Here is an 18,661-nt window from a genome sequence, read left to right on the forward strand (position 1 = left end):
GATGTAAGGAGACTCCAACTGTGGCATGCCAGGAACACTGAATCTTAGGTGGGCGGAAAGCATTAACATTTTACCCATATTCCTCATCGGCTTCCTGAGAATAATTAGAATGCACTTCTATTTGTACTTTATTCCTTATGATGTGAGGTTCTACTTTCAACAAGCTCCCAAGACAGTAGACGCAGGCTCAGAGCAGGTGGCCAAGGAAGCTGATGATCAATGCCAGGGACCAATAGGCTTGTAACCAATCCTGAAGGCCCCAGGCTGTGCTTCGACCTACAATGAGAAAAAAATGGAAGAGCTATCACAATGCTGCCTCGCGGAAAATCACTGACACTTGCAAACCAGCTGTCTATAGACACCCCTTCACCCAAGGGATCACCTAGGGGTTTGACAGTGCAAAGTTAGGGGTTAGGCCAGATTCTGGGTCAGGACAGGGAGGGTCAGGCGGTGCAACTGGAAACTCACCCTGCTGTTCGGGAATCTCTTTTCCCTCATACTGGGCCCATACAACTGCTTGTCGCTGCTCAGGACTCAGAAAGGCCATTTGCTCTGGAGTGACTGCTGTAGCCTGAACACTGGTGAGACTAGACAGCTGAGCAGGGCTGAACACTACCTGGTTAGGGGTGTGAGCCTGTGTCAGGGCACCCATGCGGCCCCTGTTGGGCCCTGGCTTTTCTATGGTCACGCCACACCCCAGTCCATCAACACTTACTGCGAATTTAGGAGGAGGGATGACAGAAATGGCAAGGGGAGTAAGCCCCTGGATCTGTCCTCGAAGTAGTGCTGAAAGAGCCAGGTCTGGGATTCCAGCTGTTGAAGGAAGTGAAATAGGCAGCCAAACATGGCCTTGGACTAGCCTTCTCATCAAATCTGTGCATCTTCTTTTCCAGAAACTCAAATCACTCCCCACCCCTAGACTTTCCTCAACCTATCTCTAGCCCTTTAGCTCAACACCCTCTCAGATCTCCCACCTTAGGAATTCTAGGGAAGGAGCCAGCACTGTGGGGTAGCAGATTAAGAAGCCACCTGTAATGTCAGCATCCGATATGGGTGCTGGTTTGAGTCCTGGATGTTCCACTTCTGATCCAGCTAATGTACCTGGGAAGCAGCAGAAGATGGCTCAAGCCCTTGGGTCCCTACACTCATATGGGAGACCCAGAAGAAGCTCCTGGCTCCCGGCTTTTGCCTAGCTCAGCCTCAGCCATTGCAGCCATTTGGGTAGTGAACCAGCTGATGAGAATCCTCTCTCTCTCTCTCTCTTTCTAACTCTTCCTTTTAAATTAAAAAATATTTACAAACAATTCCAGGGCATTCCTCCCAGAGCATTCATAACATACAGACCAAATTCTGACCATGAGCACTAGCAGAGACCAAGGCTCCCCACCTGCTATTGTGCCAATTTCAGTGAAGATCTCAGGCCCCCAGTTACTGACAGGGCCAAAGCCACCGGGCAGCACAAGAAGGTGGGCCAGAACCTCCAGCTGTTCCTCAGAGCACTGGAGATGCAGGTTGCCCAGGAAGAGAGCTGCTTGACTGGAAGAGTGAAAAGAAAAGAAGGAGGAATTCAGTCCCAATGACAGGGTCTGTGGTCATGAGACAGGGAATAGATGGCTGTAAATTAGTTCTCTTGTTCCACAGGACCACTCCTTCATGATCCTTCCTGCCCCAGTGGACCCACCATTCATCTCAGCATCACTACCCACAACCCCTTCCCAAAGGTAACCTAAATTCCCAACTGCTGATGTGCTGTAGCTCTTCTGGCCGAAGTCCACAGAGTGTATAACCCAGTGCTGTCAGGTGAATGAAGTCCAGATGGCTCACGTGCCGACCACTCTGCCGTAGGAAACTGGAGACGACAACCCGGAGCTGCGGTAGGAGAGGGAGGCACAGGACAGGAACAAAACTCATGGGAATTAATGGGTGGGGAATTAACTTGTGCCATGAGACAATCTCAATAATAGCTAATGAAACTGTGGGAGGGTTGAGTACCCCCAAAATAGAAAAGGGTAAGGGAAAAAAAGTAGCCTCAGGGAAAAGAAGCAGGTAGCATTTTTGTGTCAAGTGGGGATCAGAGCAAACAATCAGAGCCCCTACAGTCATCAGTAGGGAGTATTAATGAAAATGAGAGAATGACCAGGTATCGTCACAGGAAAAAAATCCCACGAGTTTTGGAAGCACCAGAGGCCTGGGCCTGTGGGGTGGGTGTTTGGGGAGTGGTAGAGAGGTGGGAAGGTGTTACCTGGATGGAGCTCCAGCCGTCTGTCTGACCCAGGGTGCTCAGCACCCCCCAGTCCACCAGGTTGAGCTCCTGCAGTTCCCGCTCTCCTAGACCTATTAAGAGCCTACCCAACTGCAGGATCTGCTCAGGTCGGAGTCCCCGGGGAGGACCCCACAACTAAGGAGGAAGAAAGGAACCATGTGAGTGGAAATGGCACCGGACTGCAAGTCAGGATACTGCGATGTCTGGCTCTGATCTTAGCTGTGTAACTAAACAAATCATTTGCTTTTTCTTTACTTTCCTCAACTGTAAAATAATGAAGGCATTATAGAAAGATCCTGGAGTCTCAGCCCGTGAGTTCTAAACTGTCATGTTCACCAGACTTCCCTAGGTACCTATTAAAATCCAGCTGCTTAGATTCCATTCCCAGAGTCTTACTCAGTCCAGCAAGGGAGCCTGGAGTTTAAACCCGCCCCCTCCTGCAAGTTACTTGATACTGGCTAAAATTGGATAACCCCTGTTCCCTCTATTCCTTGCACTAGCAACTCTTTTTCAAAAGTTGCCACTCTCTGACCTCCTATCTGTGATCCAAACCTTCTAGCTATTTTCTCTCCTCCCATCTTTTCATTGCCTTGGGTCCCTTATCCCACCCAATTGATTTCCTCATCTTTCTTTCTACCTCCAACCTCAGTTGGCCTCTCCAGCCCTAACCTGCTTTGCCTTGCTCATGGCCGCCCGTAGTTCCTCAGGCCCAAGTCCTGGGTCTCCAGCAAACAGAGCCAGGCAATCCTCAAAGTCTGAGAGCTCCATCTCCTCAATCTGGGTTGCAGACCAGGCTGCTGGGAAGGTCCCCCGTACATCTGCACAGTTTGGCACCGGTTCTAAAGGTGGAAGGCACAGCCAAAGGGTCAGTGTGGTGTTAAAATACACCCAAACGAGATATCTATAAATGGAATGAGCCTTCTAACTTTTTGAGGAAGGGTGAGTGTGGGTAGTAGGAGCCAAGATAATTTATATGGTGAGATTTATAGGGCTCAAAGGGTAGAATAAGAAGTACCTGGAGAAGATAAGCCTCCCCTTTTATAGATGGAACACTGCAAAGGTTGCTCAGAAATTAAGCATAACCCACCTAAGTCTCTATCCCCACAGTGCCTCCTCCCTCCTAGGGACCTCCCCAACAGAAAGCTCCACCCTTAGCCAAGTCAGAGCAGGGTCAGCTGTTCACTGGAATAAGAAAAAAATGGAAGTCCTAGGATGAAAGCCCCATGGATGTTAAGCTCTCAGAGTTACAGAAGCCTCAAAATTAGAAGAGACCTTGAAGATGATCCTTCTAATCCCTTTGCATTATACATGAAAAGAACCAAAGTCCAGAGGACAAAAGGCTTGCAAGTCGGCTCCAAGAGCATGGCACCCTTCGAGCCCTGACTTCTGACTGCATTGCTTGCTCCTCTTTCTTATACACACTACCAAGAGGATGGTTAGATAGTTTCACCTGGGAGATCCTCTGCAGCTGGTCGCACAAGCCCAGCTACCAGGGCTGCTTTCTTGGGAACCAGACGTGGCCCCCCACATAACTGTCCAATTCGGCTCTGCTCCCAGCTCTGCTGCTTTTCTAGAAGCCTCTCCAATGTCTCTGGGCCCAATGCCTCCTGTGTGAGAAGGGAGAGGGAAGGTGGGGCAACTTGGACAAGGTCAGCGCCAACTGTTGCAGCTGTAATTCCTGAGCTCTATCTCTGTTGCGCAGTCTTCCATGGACCCATCTGGTACACCCTTTGCCCTCAGCCTTCTGGGCCTTAGATACCTACAACCAGCTCACCAGTCCCCTCTATGCGTTCACTCCCTTCCTTGTTCCTTCACCTCACCCTGGGGATCAATGAAATAGCCTCAGTAGACAAAGTGAACACGAGGCGTCCAGCTTGCTCTACTTCATCCTGGCTCCACAGCTCTGGTTTCCTGGGAGAAAGGAAGAAGATCACGGGCTGGAGAGCTGAGGGAGATATGAGGAGATAGGGAAAATAGTACATGCTAGGACTGGGGGACTTGGGGTACCGTATGGAGCTCATAGGGGAAGGGCTGTCTGTGATGATGGCTGTTGAGGGGCTGGGTGTAGGGTGAGTGAGAATTGGAAGTTCTCCAAGGTCCATACCCAAGAACAGGCTCCTGCAACAGCAGCCAACCCAGCTCTGTGGCAAACGTCTCTCCTAGGCAGAAGCCCTGCAGCTGACTGAGCCGGGACTGCAGGATCGGTAGGGGGATCCGTCGTGTGCTCTCTATCCCCAGGAATCCGACCAAGGGCCCCAAAATCTCCAGCACCTCCCCTGTGATGGGGGTCTCCTTTGGAGCCTGGAGGAAGGTATCAAGCCTTGGACAATGCAACTCTGTCGCAGATTACCAGATTCTTTGATCAAGAGACCAAGCCCTTGTACCTTTCCTACTTTCCGCTCCCAACTTAGCATCCTTTAACTTCTTTGTTCACTTCCTCCCCCAACTTTTTTTTTAAAGGTTTACCTATTTATTTGGAAGTCAGATTTACAGAAAGAGCAGGAGAGAGAGAGAAAGAGAAATAGTTCATCTGCTTGTTCACTTCCAAAATGGCCATGATAGCCAGGTGGGCTGGGCTGAAGCCAGGAGCTAAGCCCAAGCATTTGGGCAATTCTCTGCTGCTTTTCTCCCAGGCCATTAGCAGGGAGCTGGACTGGAAGTAGAGCAGCTGGAACAAGAAAGGTTGCCTATATGAGATACCAGTGACACAGGTGGTGGCTTGACCTGCTGTGCTCTATTCACTTTCTTAAATATTGAATGAGCCCACATGGGAATAGGCAGAAAGACTAAGAGGCAGAGTTTGAGAGATTTCCTCAATTCCCAGGAATATGGATAAGAAATAAGGAGCAAGTTATAAAGGAACCGAGTAGGGGCAGATGTAGGAGACCAGAACCTTATAGATAGGAATCTGTAAACAGGAAGTAGGGGGGTTGGACTTAGAAAACAGCATGGTGTGGGGGGCAAGAGTGCCTGGAGCAATAGATCTGAGTCTGGTAGGGCGAACTCTTACCAGGTTTTGCAGTGCCCTCTCTGCCAGGGCTGTCTGCTGGAGTGGGGTCAGTGCCAGCAGTTGGTCTGGAGCTCCCTGTACCAGCTCTACCATCAGCATAATGGATTCATTGGATAGTCTACCCAGCAGCTGGATCCTGTGATAGTAATTTGACAATAGGGACACTCCATCAAAACTGAGCCAAGCTAAGAAGTTGCCCAGATGAGACATAGAACCAGACCAAACCCTGTGACCCTAGTATTAGCTGGTATGAAACAGCCCCAGAGCCAATGACCACCATATGCTTGAAGTGATAAAACAAAGGGAGTGACATAATTTTAGTCTTCCTGTAAAAGAAAAGCTATACATAATGAAATAGACTCAAAGTGCCCCCAGTACTAAGTATCATCAAATCTGTTCTCTTCTGGGGGGCAGATGTATGGCACAGAAGATGCCACTTGAGACGTCGGTATCCTATATTGGAGTGCTGTGTTAGAGTCCCGATTCCACTGCTAATTCCAGCTTCCTGCTAATGTGTACCTTGACATGCAGCAGGAAATGATTCCCACATCGGGTCCTGCTGCCCACGGAAGACGAAGATTCATCTGTGGGGTCCTGACTTTGGCCTGGACCAGCTCTGCCTGTTTCCATCATTCGGGAAGATCAATCTATTTCTGTTGCTGCCTTTCAAAATAAACTTTTTCTTAATTTTTAAACAATTTTTTTAAATGTCTCTTTACAAAATGTTTCTTTTAATTATTTGAGAGACAGAAACAGAAATTCATCTGCTGGTTCACTCTCCAAAGGGCTACAAGGACCAGGGTTGGGCCAGGTCAGAACTAGTAAGAACCAGGTAGGGGGCCCGGCGCAGTGGCGCAAGTGGTTAAGTCCTCGCCTTGCACGCCCCGGGATCCCATATAGGCGCCGGTTCTAATCCCGGCAGCCCCGCTTCCCTTCCAGCTCCCTGCCTGTGGCCCGGGAAGGCAGTCGAGGATGGCCCAAGGCTTTGGGACCCTGCACTCGCGTGGGAGACCCGGAAGAGGCTCCTGGCTTCGGATCGGCATAGTATCGGCCCGTTGCGCTCACTTGGGGAGTGAATCATTGGACGGAAGATCTTCCTCTCTGTCTCTCCTCTCTGTATATCCGCGTTTCCAATAAAAAAAAATAAATAAAAAAATAATAAATAAATAAATAAAAGAACCAGGTAGGAACCAGGAACTCCAGCTGAGTCTCCCATGGCAACGGCACGGGTCTGAGTAGTTTGGACCATCTTCAGCTGCTTTTCCAGATGCATTAGCAGGTAACTGGATTGGAATGAGTACAGCTGGGACTTATGAACCACCACTTTAAAAATAAGATGTTGATGCCACAGGTGACAACTTAGCATGCTGTGCTACAACAGCAGTACCCTATTTTATAGATTTAAAAACGAAGGTTAATAGAGATTAAAGGGTGGGGTCTTATTCCCAGTTTCCATTCTTTCCACAAGATCATCCTTCCTCTGTGCATGAGGAGTCCCTTCTCCTTTGAACATTACAATGTAGGTCACAAAGTACTTCCAGATGTTATCTCACTGGACACTTAATAAGAAGATCTTAATAAGTAAGATAGATAATTTTTTTAAGATTTATTTTATTTTTATTACAAAGTCAGATATACAGAGAGAAGAAGAGACAGAGAGAAAGATCTTCCGTCCGATTGTTCACTCCCCAAGTGACCGCAATAGCTGGTACTGTGCTGATCCGAAGCCAGGAACCAGGAGCTCCTCTGGGTTTCACACACGGGTACAGGGTCCCAAGGCTTTGGGTCGTTCTCGACTGCTTTCTCAGGCCACAAGCAGGGAGCTGGATGGGAAGTGGAGCTCTCAGGATTAGAACCGGCGTCCATATGGGATCCCGGAGTGTTCAAGGCAAAGACTTTAGCCACCTAGGCCACCGTGCCAGGCCCAGGATAGATAATTTTTTAACCCTCTTCTACAAGTGGAGAATTTGTGTTTTTTGATTCATAGACTAAGATCTTTCACTTTCCCAAAGTCCTGGGATTCTAATTTTTTTCTAAGAAACAAAAAAATGTAAACCTATTTGAATCACATCTTTAAAATGAGAGTGAAAAAAAAAAAGCCACTTTTCCCCAGAAATCAGAAGTAACATCCTGTCTCTAATAGGGTTTCCAATCCTGGAACTAGACCAAGTTGTACAAAATCCAAAAATCTATATAAAAACCTACAAAAATGCAAGGATGATGTTGCTGCCTTTATCATTGGTTCACCCTCAGGAGGACTAAGCCACTTGCTTCCTCCTCTGATTTACAGTTCAGACAACAGATGGGCATGAGGAGACAAGACACATATAAGTCAGAAAGTCATAAACTGGGGTCTCTGGTGAGAAAGCAGCCTTAGCTCACCTAAGCTTCCCTTCCCCCAAGTTCATCTGTGGCCTTCTCAGATTTCTGTCATGGGGGAGGTAAGTGGGGTCCAGTGTTGTGGGACTACCTGTTACTACAACATCTCATGGAAGCACCAGTTCCAGTCCTGCTGCTTGGCTTCAGATCCAGCTAATGCACTTGGGAAAAGCAGAAGATGGCCCAAATGCTTGGGTCCTGACACCCATATGCAAGATACAGATGGAATTCTAGGCTCTCAGCTTTGGCCTGGTCCAACCCTGACCCTTTCAGCCATTTGGGGAATAACCAGAGTGGAAGATGTTTCTGTGTGTGTGTGTGATCTGCGTGTGTCCTTCTCTCTGTATATCACTCTGCCTTTCAAATAAACAAAAATATCTGAAAAGAAAAAAAATCCTGCCGTGAGACCATTTAAATTTAAATAGCTCCAAAGACCAGGAACTTACTACTTTAATTTTCTGTACATTGTACAGAAATCTGACTTTAATTCATTAATCCTAGAGTTGACAGGCAAGTAGAAACTGACCAGCTATTTTTCACTTGGAAGCCCTGCAGGTATTTGAAGACATTTAGTGAATGTTTTATATATCTTCTCTGTATTCTTCTGAACACACTGGGAAGCAGGGACTATAAATAGAATATAACCCCTTGAAGTAGCGTCAGACTATTAACTCCCTCATTTCAGATACTCCTTTTAACATGGCCAGAGTTCTAAAAATGTTAAGATTACCCAGCAGGCCACAACACAGCGTCGCCACTCTTCATCATCTCCTGCTGGCAGCCAGTCAATACACAGAGCAGCTCCTTGCAGAGCCCTCTGCTTTGGGTTGCAAGTGACATCATGGAGCCCTAAATCAGAAAGCCATCTCTGCCAGGACATTTCCTAAGAGGAGATTTACTTCTAGTTGGGTTTTTGGAAGATCCAGGATCTCCAGTTGTACCACTTACGGTAAGTCCAGGAGCAGCTTGGGGTCCAGTCCACTCAGTTCTGGCCCCAGCGTTGTCAACTCTGGCTCTGGCATTGCCATTCTCCGCTGCATGTCTGCCCAGATACACACTCTCTGTGGGATAGAGTAGAGAAGCAGAGTTGGGACCACGGCAGATGGCTTCTTCACCCATCTGCCATGGCTCCTTACTCCTGCTAATAACCAAGTACCCCAATTCTCACCAGGCTCTTTCGGACCCCCGTGGGTAGTTGGTAGAGCATGTGGACCACTTCCAGGAAATCTGCCATGGAGCTGATCTGCTGCAGAAACTCACAGGACATTCCCCCTGCCAGGGTTCCCAGAGCCCTGTGGGCACATGAGCAGGGTAAGTGCTCATTCAACACCTGCCACACCTGGGTGCCCAATGACATCAGTGTTCTTAACACAAGCACATGCTCAGTGACAGCGGTTTATGGTCTGAGAACTATTTTTACATAGGTATTCTTGCTGGCTCCCTATAACATCGTCACTGTTTGTCAGAGAAGAAAACAAAGATTTACACAGGTCAAGTGGCATGCCCAGCCTCGTTCCACCTCGTTCCTCTTGGCGTGGTAAATGCACACTGACACCAGATTCTGAAGCCTGATGCTTTTACTGTGGGTGTAGGTAAGGTGACACCTTCTTGTTCCTATTTATTCCTGCCTGGTCAGTGGCTCTGAAGTCACCTTGAATTAAACTAATAACAGCAAATGCCTACTGGGAGTTTACACTGTGTTAAATAGCTTATGTGCCTTATTTCACCACCTGGGTAACCATGATGAGGTAGGTACCAACTTATTTCTTATTCTTCAGAAATAACAACTGAAATTTACAGAGGTTGCCTGACTTCACTCAAGGGCATAAGTAGGTGAAGGAGCTGGGGCGTGAACGCAGGTGTTCCCAGTCTCTTGGCTGTAGTCATGATAAGCATGGCACCATAGAAGGGCATGGGGGCAATGGGAGGAGCCACCAGGAACCTGCCCACAAGGCTGGGACAGTACCTCATTCATCCCCTATGTTTGCCTTCATACCGCCCATGGCACCTGGTACATGGCAAGCATTCAGAAAAATGTCAGTTGAATTAAACTCATGGCTCAACACAAGTGACTCACTGTAGATTCCTGAGAGTCAGGTTGGCAGGCACCTGCATCTTCTTCCAGAGAAACTGGGCCTGCCCAAGAAAGCAAGAGAAGCCACTTCACAACAGAAAGTCCCCCCGACCCCTGAGGACCCAAGATGCCTTGGACTCAGTCCTGCCATTTTTCTTGGTGGGTCCCACCAGCCTCCTGCTCTTCTTAGGAAAGAAAGAGCAAAGCAAGTGACACTCAGGGAGGTTAGGGACAGATGACCCAATGTAGGTGAAAGAGATTGAGACAGAGAAAGTTCTGCACTTAAGCGGGGAGAATCACCTGCTGCTCAGACCAGGGCAGCTCCCGGTAGCGTCTTCGGTTTGCCAGAAGAGCAGCTGAGTCCAGCTGTAGCAGCTTTAATGGGAGCAGGGGAAGCAAGCAGTCTGGCCACGTGGTGGGGATGGGCTGCTGGCAGTGATGGATGTATGGAGAAGTGATAGGAAACAAGATCTGCATTCAGCCCTTCGAGAAAGGGGCAGAAGGGATCAAAGCTAGGATGGGGCCCAAAAGGCATCAGCCACTGTGTGGAGGAACACAGCAGAGCCTCACATGGAAGGCTGTTTGTGCTACGGATCACACAACCCAGGAGATACCGACCGCCCTTAGCTTCCCCAAGCTTGGCTTTACAGCTGAACAAGGAAGAATTTCTCAGGCTTTCCTGGCTTTGGCATTCTAGAATAGGGTGGGTGATGTCATCCTGTGTCTGGAACTGGGGAGGAGTGCCACTGTCTAGATGGGCGCAGAACTGATCTGGACTTTCAGAGCTCAGTGAGGGGGAGTATGTGAGGCAGTACCAGCAGCATGAAACTGCCCCAGAACATGAAGAGGAGCTTGGGCTCACACATACCTGCCCAGGGACACACACGGCCGCACCAGCACCTGCTGTACCTGAGGTTTTCATGCCATCTTTCACCTGTGTGAGAATTGGGCAGGTGGAAGATGGAGAGCGTTGCAGCTCAGCTGCTGCCTACCATGCTGCAAGCATCCCATGTGATCCCCAATTTAAGTCCTGGCTGCTCCACTTCCAATCCAGCTCACTGCTAATATACCTGGGACAGCAGCAGAAAGTGGCCCAAGGACTTGAGCTCCTGCCACCCATGTGGAAGACCTAGAAGGAGTTCCTGGCTCCTGGCTTCAGCCTAGATCAGCCCTGGCTGTTGCAGCCATCTGGGGAGTCCATCAGTGGATGAAAGACACACCCCTGGCCCCATTCTGAACCCTTGCAAATAAATAAACCAATTTTCCCCCTCCATGCACCAAAAACAAAAAATAGGGGAAGTGTGTAAGGGAGTGGGGATGGCCCTCATCCCAAGCAGAGACCACATGCCTGATGGTCTCACCCATCCCTCCCGCCTGCCAGCTCCTCTCATACCCGGAAGGTCTGAAGCAATGCTGCAGTCTGGCAGGCTGAGAGACGAGACAGTTCAGGGGCCAAGCAGGAACAGGCTCCCGTCAGAACTCTCTTGGGAATAGCCTGGAGTGTCTGGGGACTGAGGCCCGGCAGCAGAGAGTGTAAGGAACAGAGCTCCTCCAGGGACAGCTGAGAGGCAAAAAAAAAAAAAAAAGACAAGAGGCCTGACAAAGGACAGAGCTATGGGGAAGGCAACATCAGAGGGGCAGAGAGAGCCACAGGTAGGAGAGGGGAGAGGGAAGGAAGGAGGGGGCTGGTGCAGGAGCAATTGCAGCTACTCACATCGTGCCTAGGGAGGAGCCTGCTAAGCAGAAGGGCAGCCTGGGTGTGGGTGAAACAGGAAATCACAACTTTCAGCTCCCAGCAGCAGATCCCCTACCTGCCTGAACTCCCAGCCCCCTTCCCGCCACCCTCCAGGTCCTTCTGCAGCTGCAGAGACAGGCTAGTGACCCCCCCCCGCCCCCAGGGAAAGGAGGACTTGATGGGCTCCCTTTTGACTGGGGTGCTAGATGATGGAGAGTAGACCCGAGGGAGTGAGACAGGCCCACCTGGGCAGGTGTGACACTGGTTCTCTGCAGGGCAGGAAGCATGGCCCGAAGCTGGGGCTCTGAGAGCTCCTGCAGGAAGCGGAGGCCCAGCTGAGGGAAGAGAGGAGCCCAGACCCGCAGCTCTGGGGGACTTAACACTGCCCCTCCAGATGAGCGCAATACCCCCAGAAGTTCATATGCCACCTGCAACCAAAGAGGTCTGAGCCTGGAGAGAAAAGACAGGTGACCCTTGGACTTTTCTCTAGTTCTATGTCTGTATTTCCCCGGAAATGGAACCTGGAATAAGACCCAAGTTGATTAGGTTCAAGATGGCAAAGGGTGTGTTTGAGCTCCCAAAGGCTAGATAGGGTAGGGCCGGGAAGAGGGAAAACCAGATAAGAATGGCCATTGAGGCAGCAATAGTGGTGGTGAGGAAGCTGGCCTCAGTGCACTCAAGCCTGTCTGATAACATTGTGCAAACCATTCATAGACCCAGAAGAAGCCAGAAGTCTTGAAGGCCTATGTCCCAGGGGGCTCACCCGTCCTTCTGGGCTGAGGGTCCCATTGGCGGCACACTCCAGCAGCCCCCGTTCTACTGGCCCCATCGGATCATTCAAGGGCACCAGGCTCTGCAACTCCTCAGGGCTCAGGAAACAAGCGAGGGAGCCAAGCCTGAGGAAGACAGGAAGTTAACCTTCATGTGGTCCCTGAAGCTAGTACCAGGACAAAGCGGTCTTACGTAGACCTCTCTTGTGGAGCCTTAGACTGCATGACACTACCACCTACTCCCTTGTCTCTTCCTTCCTTCCAAGGATGCCAACCCATCATGGCAGTTTGTCTTTACCTCATCCACTCTAGCAGGGGTCACTGATGCTGTCGTCACTCACCTGCGAACATGCTCCTCGCCATCCTCAACACTCTGGTTCACCAGGCTGCGCAGCACATGTCGAGCATGCCCCGGCCCAAGGCCTGCCGCTGGCCAGCTATCCTCTAGGGCCTGGATCTGAGGTTGGGAAGGTTAGTTCACTGCCAGACACTCGCACAGAGGGGCGTGCTGGGAGGCATGTCACTGACTCCCATTCCCACTTAGCAGAAGATGGGTTACTCAAAGAAACGGGATTATTTGCAAACCTGGTGAGGGCTGAGCTGCAGAAAATTCTCCAGAGGAAGGTGGGGGAGAAGGGGCAGCGCTGCCCACAGCAGCTCCTGGGGCCAGGCGGGCACTTCTCCAAAAAGCTCTGGAGCCAGCAGTCTCTTTGCCAGAGCCTCCTTCTGCTCAGGCCTCATTTCTGGGCTGTAATCCCGGATGGCAGCCAGGCTGCAGAGAGTAAGGGGTCTTAACCCTGCATGCCTTGTTCCAAACTGTTGTCCTCTGTTCCCCCTGTAACCCTGCTTTCATGGAGATTCTCCCTAGTCCCTAGTTTCCATGGAGAGGACTGTAGTGAAGTCTACTTCTGGAACGTGGGGGAGGACCTGACCCTGCCAAGAGCAGGGAACCTTACACACTGTCATTGGCCAGCAGCGATGGTGGGAAGCGCATCAAGTCGGAGACAGCCAAAAAGGGGATGAGTGGTGACAGGTCAATGAAGAGCTGGGAGGTAAGGCGTGGGTACCGCTGGAGCAGCAGAGCCGTCAAACGACCCAGGGCCTGCTCCTCGGATGGTGGAACCTGTGGGGCCAAGGAATGCATGTTGGCTCTGGAGGGCCTCAATGGCCTCGCGTTGCCCCCCTCGAGTCTCCCTCCTGACGCTGAGGCCCTGGATCCCTAGATTCCAACTCCACCTTGGCCCCTCCCTCTCTGCCTACCTGCAGCTGGGCCCAGGAGCGGTGCATCAGCGTCAGGAAGCCCTGTGCAGCTTCCGTCTCTGCAGAAAGCACAAGCTGCTGGAGATTCTCCGGGGGCATGTGCAGATATGCCTGGGGATTGGAGGCCATGGTGGGTATGGCCCTGCGGGGCAGGGACCTCAGGCCACACCTGTCACTTGTGCCCACCTCTATGCGCCCATCCCCCTTCCCACCCAGTCACTTGTTACCTGCACTAGAATCTGCAGGGCCCAAACACTCTTCTCTCTCTGCAGCAGATCCCACAGCACAGGCTGGTAGGAAGAAAGACAAGAAGCCAAGGGAGCTGTCGCCTCTGTCCCTCCTGCAGCTTCCCCAGGCCCTAAATTCCATTGTCTGGGATGCTCATCTTCGCCTGAAGCTTGTCTTGCAAGTGACTTTCAGACAGCAAGCTGCTTTAGGTCCAGAACCTTGTTCCCCACTTCCCCTGTACCTTCTGCCATGAGACATATGTAGTTAGCTCAATAAATGCTTGTAGATCTGACCCAAGACACTATGTATCCCCAGCTGCATTTCACTGGGCCCAGGACTGGGGAAAGCAGGCCCAAGGAGTCTCTGCACACCCTTGCATATAACAGCACGTAAAGTGTCACAGACCTTTTACTCCACACAAAAGAGTAAAACCTGTCTAGAAAAGCTAAATCAAATTACTTGCCCAAGAGCCATTAATTTATGGCATAGTTGAGCCTAGAATCAAAGTCTCCTGACTTATAATCCTCTCCAAATCTTTCTCAAGGCTGATCCTTCTACTCTGTCAGCCTCCAGTCCTCACTCAGCGGCGCCCTCTAACATGAGCTCATTTCTTTCTGGAGCCAAAAGGGGAAGAGTCGAAGTCAGGAAGAATTCTGAGATAACGTTTACTGCACATTTGTAGATGATATTCTGTGCTAAATCACAGCATATGTTTCATGTGGTTTTTACAATTGTCCTAAAACATAGGTTACAATATTACTCCCAGTCTAGAGATAGGAAGTGAGCCACTGCCCAGAAAGGCTGGATCACTTTCCCAAATTTGACTATAGAATTAAGATGTGAATCCAGGAGCCAGCTCCATGACATAGAAAGCTAAGCCTCCACCTATGGCACCAGCATCCCATATGGGTGCCAGTTTGAGTCTCGCTCCACTTCTGATCCAGCTTCCTGCTATTGGCCGGGGAAAGCAGTGGAGGATGGCCCAAGACTCTTGGGATCCTGCAATCTGTGTAGGAGACCTGGAAGGAGCTCCTGGTTCCCAGCTTTAGATCCACCCAAAGCAATCTTTGCAGCCATTCAGAGGGTGAACCAATGGATGGATGATTGCTCTCTCTCTTTCTGTCCCTCTCTTTGTAACTCTGCCTTTCAGGTAAACAAAATCATTTTTTTTTAAAGTATGAATGAAAGCATCTTTGAACCTAGGGCAGTGTGCTTAAACTGCTAGACTCTTACTACTGCATCTCAGGATTAGAGGGACACCCCTTAACCCCCTAACCCCCAGGAACTTGGTCCCTAGGAGATGACTCACGCTGAAGCAGGACAACAGTTCCGTCTTGCCTAATTCAGAGCTGTGGCCATTGGCAGGTTCAAAGTCTGGTAAGGTGGACTGTTCCTCCTGTTCCAGGTACTCCCCAACTGTCCTCAGCACGCTGCGTCGGCCCTCAGGGCGGAAGGCGTCCCAGAAGGAGCAGTTGTCTGGGAGACTGGAGAGAAGCAGGGCCCGACCCAGCATCCCCTGGGCCTCAGCACCTCCGGCCCCCGGCCCCAGGAGGAAGGTCAGCAGGCGCAAGAGATAGTGCAGGCGTGTAGGGTGGGCAAGGGTCGGCACGGAGGACTGACAACGTGGCAACTGGGATAGCATGCCGAGCAGGAAGGGGCCGGGGGCCAGGCAGAGTGGAGACGGTCCCAGTGGGGGCAGGGAGGGTAGAAGTGGGCCCAGCAGTCCTTCCAGGAAGCAAGTATCATTGCCGCCGCGACTTATCCGGCACTGGCCTGCCAGCCATGGCCAGAAGGGCACCAGGGCCTCGTACATGGTGTCATTAGCACAGACCATCACAAGGAAGCCACCCCCATCCGGACAGCGCTCCCCACAGGGTCCCACATGACAGGGTGGGGAGGCAGTGGCATCTGTAGTAGGGCCCTGGCACACGTGCTGCACCCAAGCCTGGTTGCTGGGAGGCACTGCCTGCAGACTGGCCTCCCCACACAGTCGCTCAGCCCACAGTGTCTCATTCTCTAAGAAGCAGCCCCAGAAGATCTCTGGGGTGAGGGGGACAGGGGGTAGGCCTTCGGGGCAGCTGGTGGGGGGTGGGAGCAGGCCAGCACAGAGCCGCTTCACCAAGCGGCGGATGGGGCCAGACAGCACCGAGAAGGAGAGGCTGTCACAGATCACATCTAGGAACTGATCAGGAAACTGGTCATGGCAGGCCTGGAGCCAGCTTTGGGCACCTGGGACCCACGAGACAGCATACCACACAGCCGTCTGGCAGATGGCGGCAGTGCTGGGAGGGGGCTGCGGGGTGGCAGGCCTGGCATGTTGGCAGAGCAGGTAGATGGAGAAGTTGGAAATGCTGTAGGGTGGGGATGGGCCTGAGTGGTTCTCACAGAGGGCCTCCAGGGTGATGGCTCTCCGCTGGCGGGGTCTCATGTGGGCTGAGGTCTGGTACGCCCTAGGCAGGGGCACACCTGTGCTCAGGCAGTGCAGCAGGGCAGGGGGTGGGGGTGGCGATCCAGAGAGAAAGCCCAGCGCCTGGATGTCCCAGGAAAGGTTGTGCCTGACGCCCCTGGGTGCAGAGGGAGGGGCAGATGGGATCTGGTCAGTTCGTGTTTGCTCCAGCTGGAGATTTTGATCCTGGCCCAGAGCCCTGCATGGGCTTCTCCACATGTGACATGTCCCAGAGTAAAGGTGTCACTGGCTTCAATGCTGGGATAGTGGGTGTGGGGAGTAGGGGGAGGGAGTGAGATTTGTGCCACTGAGGCACGGAAGAGAAGCCCATCTGGAGCTTCATCTGTCCACTTGACCCCCTTCCTTCTCAATTCTTCCTGTGCTCTTAGATAGCTTAAACACAATCCTCCCACGAGGAAACCTGCCCAGTAACTGGTATGTCCAACCTTGCGCTGGCCCTGTTGGACCAAAAAAGCAAGGCGGTGGGAGGACTCAGTCTTTTCTCCCCACACCTCACCTTTATTAGTTAACATTTCTGAAGCACCACTGACCAGGTGCTGCATGTGCTGAGGGCTCACAATATAAACCCACTGATTCCCTTCCAGTAATTCTGTGGTAGCCAATAGTATTCTCCTCATTTTAGAGATGGGGAAACTGAGGCACAGGATGTGTCATCTGAAAAGCTGCCCAAGGAACAGGTGGAGCCAGTACAGCCACCTTCCAAGGCCAATGAACTCCACACTTCCCCCATCCCCCTCTTTAGTTTTCCCTTCAGCTCAGGAGCCTGAGGCCTTGGGTGCGACTCCTCTGGATTTCCCAAGCCCAATCCCTCAGAAGTGGTTCCCTGCCACTTACCATAAGAGCAGCTGTTGGAGGTTGCCTAGAAGGGAAAGAGGAAAGAAAAGGACTACCCCAGGCTCACCCTCCTGGCCCTTTCTCACTCCCAGCCCCAGCCCTAGCAGCACTCACCTCCCTGGCACTGCCCATTGGCATCCGGCTCTGGCTGTCCAAGAATGGCAAAGACCTCATCCTGCAGGGAGTGGGTGACACGGAGCAGCCCTTCCTGGAAGGCAGCATAGAGGGGCGCCCCCACTGTGCGTAGCAGACCGCCCCAAAGAGCCTCTTCAGAGCCCAGCTCCCCTGCTGGGGTGAGCAAACTCAACAGACCCTGCAAAAGGTGGGGGGCTGGCTCCCTCCCTTCCAGGTCTGTGGCATTGATGGGCTCTGCGCTTGGCTGCACCTGCACCAGGGCCTGCCAGCGTGTGCCCTCCAGCAACAGCAACAGAGAAGGCAGCCAGTCAGCAGCCAGGACACAGTCTGGGGGCCCGTCACGGGTGCACGGGGGCCGCGTGGGGGCGGTGGGTCCCCCTGGAACTAAGGTTCCCAGCAGCACCTCTACCAGTCCACCCAGCACACCAGCCTGGTGTACCAGGAAGTCCCGGGGAGTCTGCTCCTGTCCCAGCAGAGCCAGAACATCCGCCAGCAGCCCGAGCATTGGCTCCCAGTCCGGACTGCCCCTCAGCGTCACTAGGAAGTCGTGGAGCCGAAGGGCAGGGGGCTGCAGGGGCGGGGGCGCCCCCACTGGCGCCTCCCCGGATCTCCCAAGCTCAAAGGAAGAAGAGATGTTGGCCAAGAACGCGGAAAACCGGGAGTGGCTGAGGGAGCTCTGGGGAGCCTGGTCCAGAGTGGAGAGCAACGACTTCAGGAAGGAGAGATCACGGTCCAGAGACTGAGGCCCGTTGGGCGGCAGAGTCGCTGTGAGGAGAAAAACCAGAGGTTTTTCAGGGGAAGAACCCGGAGCTCAGTGGAGACCTGCCTCTGGGCACAGTTCCCTCCCTGGGAGTTGAGCTGCTCTCATGAGCGTGCAGTGGGCCCAGGTCTGCTTGCTGAGCCTCATTTTCTCCCTGTGCAGGGCTCCTACCCCTCTTCCCAGGTCCCTCTCTTTGACCTAACTGATTAACCCCCATGTTCTTAAGCCTACTCCCAGTTGCCCTGCCCTCCCAGCCCTGCTCGTCCTTCCTCTCACCTGCACAGGGCAGCAGAAGCAACAGGGAACAGAGGCTCCAAGCCATGTTTCAGGGGTGAGTGCTGGTGGTTCCCACCTGGTGTGGTAAGGCCAGGTGACAGTGGTGTGCTACTGCTGTGGGGCAGCAGAGGCTGTGCTGAACACCACGGGCTGGTCTTTCAGGAAACGCTATCTGTAACCTGACAGCAGGTTTGTCACCTGAGCCACTGCATACCTGATCCTTCGGGCTCTGCAGAAGGGTGTGCTACTATGAGAAGGACAATGATAGGGGGTCCCATGGGGCCCTTGGAGGCACCCATGGAGATGGCTCGAGCTAGGAGTCACAAGTGCAAAGAGGAGTGAGTAGACATGGAGACAGAGACCTGGGAGCCAGGGATGGAAACTGAGAAGTTGTATAAAAGTATTGGAAAACAGTGCCAAGGAGCTAAGAGCTAAGGGGAATATTTTTCTTCTTCTATTTTTTTCTTAAG

At 52.0% G+C, this 18,661-nt stretch overlaps 1 protein-coding gene across 1 annotated transcript; it reads right to left on the reverse strand.

The window, feature by feature from the left end:
* Positions 1-77: 77 nt before the first annotated feature.
* STRC (stereocilin) lies at positions 78-18,340 on the reverse strand. The gene is made up of 29 exons (XM_040969424.1): positions 18,192-18,340; positions 17,135-17,920; positions 17,021-17,045; positions 15,029-16,283; positions 13,719-13,781; positions 13,492-13,602; positions 13,188-13,354; positions 12,817-13,003; positions 12,573-12,688; positions 12,225-12,357; positions 11,707-11,889; positions 11,441-11,479; positions 11,120-11,287; positions 10,595-10,660; positions 10,027-10,152; positions 9,730-9,788; positions 8,821-8,944; positions 8,601-8,713; positions 5,274-5,409; positions 4,368-4,564; positions 4,084-4,174; positions 3,714-3,870; positions 2,933-3,102; positions 2,243-2,398; positions 1,727-1,869; positions 1,388-1,536; positions 716-813; positions 469-616; positions 78-276 (listed from the first exon to the last, which is right to left on the reverse strand). Exons 1-29 carry the CDS (start codon positions 18,235-18,237, stop codon positions 188-190), a joined length of 5,301 nt encoding a protein of 1,766 aa, XP_040825358.1. The 5' UTR covers positions 18,238-18,340; the 3' UTR covers positions 78-187.
* Between the last annotated feature and the right edge of the window lie 321 nt (positions 18,341-18,661).

This window comes from Ochotona curzoniae, unplaced genomic scaffold, assembly GCF_017591425.1.
Source record: "Ochotona curzoniae isolate NIBS_2020 unplaced genomic scaffold, NIBS_Ocur_1.0 scaffold_4701, whole genome shotgun sequence".
In the NCBI taxonomy this organism is placed as follows: Eukaryota; Metazoa; Chordata; class Mammalia; order Lagomorpha; family Ochotonidae; genus Ochotona; species Ochotona curzoniae.